At 51.8% G+C, this 4,819-nt stretch overlaps 1 protein-coding gene across 5 annotated transcripts; it reads left to right on the forward strand.

Annotated features, from left to right (window-relative positions):
* Window positions 1-423: 423 nt before the first annotated feature.
* Window positions 424-4,819, forward strand: ZBTB14 (zinc finger and BTB domain containing 14). 5 transcript variants are annotated; one of them, XM_010859106.1, is made up of 3 exons: window positions 424-463; window positions 1,745-2,012; window positions 3,393-4,819. In XM_010859106.1, exons 2-3 carry the CDS (start codon window positions 2,010-2,012, stop codon window positions 4,737-4,739), a joined length of 1,350 nt encoding a protein of 449 aa, XP_010857408.1. In that variant the 5' UTR covers window positions 424-463; window positions 1,745-2,009; the 3' UTR covers window positions 4,740-4,819. The 5 variants fall into 5 exon arrangements, with proteins under 5 accessions (XP_010857408.1, XP_010857410.1, XP_010857406.1 ...); XM_010859108.1 differs by lacking the exon at window positions 424-463 and adding an exon at window positions 1,316-1,395; XM_010859104.1 differs by lacking the exon at window positions 424-463 and having other exon boundaries at window positions 1,322-1,827; window positions 1,929-2,012.

Genomic DNA, 4,819 nt, shown 5'->3' on the forward strand with positions numbered 1-4,819 from the left:
GCTGCGGAGCCCGGCCGCACGCCCGCTCCCGATCCCCGCCGCCGGGGCCGCCGTGGGTCCTCCCTCTCGCGCTCGGAGTCGCGGCCCTAGCCCGCGCCGAAGAGCCCGATTCTAAAAGGGAAAACGGCTGGTGCTCCGCCCGGCTTTCCGGGCGGGAGCTTTTGTTCGGGAAGGAATGCCAGCCGCTGGATCCCGTCCCCCACCTCCCGGGCCGAGCTGGATGGGAACGAGGCTCGGAGAGGTTCCGGAGGCTGCCCGGGTCCTGCGCTCGGTTCCCTGCTCCCTTCCCATCCAGAAGCGGCGAGCTCTCGACCGGGAAGTGGTGCCGCCGCCATTGTCCCGGCGGCCCCGGGGTCGGGGAGGCGGCCGGCTGGTCGCCGCGGCTTCTGTAGGTTCGGCTTAGCGGGGGCCCCCGCGCCGACGCTTTGGAGAAGCGACATGCAGGGGCAGCTTCGTCCAGGAGGTGTGGTTGGAGCGGCATCTTGCCCTCCACCTGTAGGGATACTGGCAACGGGGATCTTCCCGTTTGACTCACCTGAACTTAGCAATGGGAACATCTCAACAGAGGGGGAAAATGGAGATATGGAGAGAGAGAGTGGGACCAAATAACACATAGGCTTAAAAAAAAAAAAATCTAAGTACGTTGCCATGGGTACTATACGCCTCTCCTGTACCTGGTCCTTACACCTTTATCCCACAAGCTCCAGCGAGAGCGACTGTAGGAAGTAACCTGGTAGGAAGGCTGCCTTCCCTTGGGGGTGGCCTCAGGCTAGGGTGCACCCTTAGAAATCATTCTGCCCAGTCCTCGCACTTGGCAAGTAAGAAAACAACCTGCCACTTTAGGCAGCTTTATGATGTTTTTGCTTTTCTGTAGAGGGTTTTCAGGACTCTGGTTCTGCCATTCTCAAGTTTGTGTGGTCACCGTTCAGTAGGGAAGGCTTGATGTTTTTCAGAATGTTGGTCTGTAAAATGGAGTTTAAACTGGAAAAAATAAAGAATCCTTTGAGCTTCCCTGTAGGGATAGAGGCAGACACACCTGGAGTTATCTAGTGCAAGCTTCAAAACCAGAGTGATTTAAGTAACTATATACTACATCATCGGAGAAGGCAATGTCACCCCACTCCAGTAGTCTTGCCTGGAAAATCCCATGGATGGAGGACCCTGGAAGGCTACAGTCCATGGGGTCGCTGAGGGTCAGACACGACTGAGGGACTTCACTTTCCACTTCCATGCATTGGAGAAGGAAATGGCAGCCCACTCCAGTGTTCTTGCCTGGAGAATCCCAGGGACGAGGGAGCCTGGTGGGCTGCCGTCTATGGGGTTGCACAGAGTCGGACACAACTGAAGCGACTTAGCAACAGCAGCATACTACATCATACGGAAGAGTGGATAGAAGTAAACAGCTACTGTTCCCTCTCCCCCACTGTTAACTGTTGAGTATATGTACTTTTCTTAACTTTGTCTATATTTATCGATGTAAAAAATATATAGTCTATGTTTATATAAGCCAAGCAGAAAAAAATTTGGAAGGCTATATATCCAGCAGGAAATCGTAGGGGAACGAGGTACTTAACAGCTTTCACTTTATCTGTGCAGCAATCAGCATCCTTGCAAATATAGACAGAGGCTTAGTGAGGGGAACTCCCTTAGTGGTTCCCCAGCCCATCCTTCCCATTCCCGTTGCACACCCCCTCCAGGCTGCCAGTGCTCCAGCCCTTACCTTTTCTCCTTCATATCTGTTCAGAGCTGAACGCGACGCTGCCAGCCACCCTCCTCTTTGTTCCCAACCTGAAAATGGGTACAGGTGCCAGTGACAGGACAAAAAAGGAAAGTTTCTTTTTAAAAATCAATTTTTGAAAACATTCTTGTTTACAACTGGGGATAGGGAAAGAGCCAACTTCACTCTTGTATGTCCTTTTCTCTTGTAGGACTGGCGTGCCCCTGATCAGAGTTATTCTGATCCGAAGATTTTGGTGTTTAAAGCATTAAGATAATAGCCTGAGTTGTTCATGGTAACTATGACTTTGCATATTAAGTCTTTAGAATCTTATTGGTGTCAGCTTTAAAATGTCTCTCAGTTATGTACTAGCATTCTTTAGGGGACTAGGTATTTTCCTCATACTTACGCTTGGTTGAATAAAAGAAAAGCAAGGTTTTTGAAAAGAAACACCCAGGACACATTAGTTTAAAAAAGATCACTCCTTTAACACGTGGCAGATGTCTTCTGTGCCAGTTCTCCATTTCTTTTTCTCATAAACCCCCCAGCGCACTTGTCAAGTGCATCCAGGTCTGATGACACTTTGATCTGGATGACAGATAGACTGGCATCCAGGGGGAATGAAGCTGCTTGTCACTGTCTTCCCAAATGTCATCTGATTCTCTGAGGGTCCTATTAAACCTTGCCCCTTGTTCAGAAGTGGCCCAACACTGGTGTGAAGACTAGAGGACAACCCTGAATGGAGTGTTCTGGAAATGATTCCCCTCCCTGGGTCTGCAGGAGTGATCTGTCTCTTGCGTCAAGGAAGCAGAACCTTGAGAGCTGCTAGTTATTGTACTGAGTCTTCCTCGGCATGAAATTAGACACAGCAGACGGCACTGGCGGATGCTTGCCAAACGGTTTTCTTAAACCTTGAAGCTGAGTTGTCATTATTACCTCTAGTTATCAGGAAGCACTGGTTTTGGAGCTAGAGTGTCTGGATTTGCTAGAGAAGGCAATGGCAACCCACTGCAGTACTCTTGCCTGGAAAATCCCATGGACGGAGGGGCCTGGTGGGCTGCAGTTCATGGGGTCGCTACAAGTCGGACACAACTGATCGACTTCACTTTCACTTTTCACTTCCATGCATTGGAGAAGGAAATGGCAACCCACTCCAGTGTTCTTGCCTAGAGAATCCCAGGGACGAGGGAGCCTGGTGGGCTTCCGTCTGTGGGGTCGCACAGAGTCGGACATGGCTGAAGCGACTTAGCAGCAGCAGCAGAGCCCTGACGGTCCACTAAATAGTTAGAATATTGGGCAGGTTCCTCAGTTTATTGGTAAAGTAGGGTAATAACAATGCCTATCTCTCAAGGTCATTTGATCAGTGCCTTTGTGAAAACATGAAAAGTGCGTAGCACAATGCCAGGCAGGTATTGCGTGCCCAGTAGGAGTTGTTGTTATTATGAGTAAGCATACGCTGAGTACGGTGAAGATAAGTAGAAGGAACAGTGTGGAAATCCCTAAATTTGGATCTGTCTTTTCTCCTCCTATTCTTGAACCCCTCCTGACAGTGACTTTCTGAAATTGTTAGGGACTGGAAAGTGGTCAGAAAATGAAATCTCCCTGAAATTTTTATATGGAAAAGTAGTGTCCATAATGACCAAAATTCTTTTTCTTTATAAACATTTTCTTGTAGGAGTTTTTCATCAGTATGTCTGAAACCATTAAATATAATGACGATGATCATAAAACTCTGTTTCTGAAAACACTCAACGAGCAACGCTTGGAAGGAGAATTTTGCGACATCGCGATCGTGGTCGAGGATGTGAAGTTCCGAGCGCACAGGTGCGTTCTTGCTGCCTGCAGCACCTACTTTAAAAAGCTTTTCAAGAAACTGGAGGTAGATAGTTCCTCAGTAATAGAAATAGATTTCCTCCGTTCCGATATATTTGAAGAGGTCCTGAATTACATGTACACGGCAAAGATCTCCGTGAAAAAAGAAGATGTTAACTTAATGATGTCATCCGGTCAGATTCTCGGCATCCGGTTCCTGGATAAACTCTGCTCTCAGAAGCGGGACGTGTCCAGCCCGGACGAAAACAACGGTCAGTCGAAAAGCAAGTACTGCCTGAAGATCAACCGCCCCATTGGGGATGCTGCCGACCCTCAGGATGACGACGTGGAGGAAATCGGAGACCAGGACGACAGCCCCTCGGATGACACGGTAGAAGGCACCCCCCCGAGTCAGGAAGACGGCAAGTCGCCCACGACGACGCTCAGGGTGCAGGAGGCCATCCTGAAAGAGCTGGGCAGCGAGGAGGTACGGAAGGTCAACTGCTACGGCCAGGAGGTAGAGTCCATGGAGACCCCCGAGTCCAAGGACCTGGGGTCCCAGACCCCTCAGGCCTTAGCATTTAACGATGGGATGAGCGAAGTGAAGGATGAGCAGACCCCAGGCTGGACCACGGCGGCCAGCGACATGAAGTTCGAGTATCTGCTGTACGGGCACCACCGGGAGCAGATCGCCTGCCAGGCGTGCGGGAAGACGTTTTCAGACGAGGGTCGGCTGAGGAAGCATGAGAAGCTGCACACGGCCGACCGGCCCTTCGTGTGCGAGATGTGCACCAAGGGCTTCACCACGCAGGCCCATCTGAAGGAGCACCTGAAGATCCACACGGGCTACAAGCCCTACAGCTGCGAGGTGTGCGGCAAGTCGTTCATCCGCGCCCCGGACTTGAAGAAGCACGAGCGGGTGCACAGCAACGAGCGGCCCTTCGCCTGCCATATGTGCGACAAGGCCTTCAAGCACAAGTCCCACCTCAAGGACCACGAGCGCCGTCACCGCGGCGAGAAGCCCTTTGTGTGCGGCTCCTGCACCAAGGCCTTCGCCAAGGCGTCCGACCTGAAGCGGCACGAGAACAACATGCACAGCGAGCGCAAGCAGGTCACCCCTAGCGCCATGCAGAGCGAGACCGAGCAGCTGCAGGCGGCGGCCATGGCTGCGGAGGCCGAGCAGCAGCTGGAGACCATCGCCTGCAGCTAGAGGTGGGGGACCGGGATGCGCACGCGCGCCAGGGATGCTCAGCATCCTTTATCCGCATCCCGCATCCCGAGCCATGAACG

Source organism: Bison bison, unplaced genomic scaffold (genome assembly GCF_000754665.1).
Source record: "Bison bison bison isolate TAMUID 2011002044 unplaced genomic scaffold, Bison_UMD1.0 scf7180017864453, whole genome shotgun sequence".
NCBI lineage: Eukaryota > Metazoa > Chordata > Mammalia > Artiodactyla > Bovidae > Bison > Bison bison.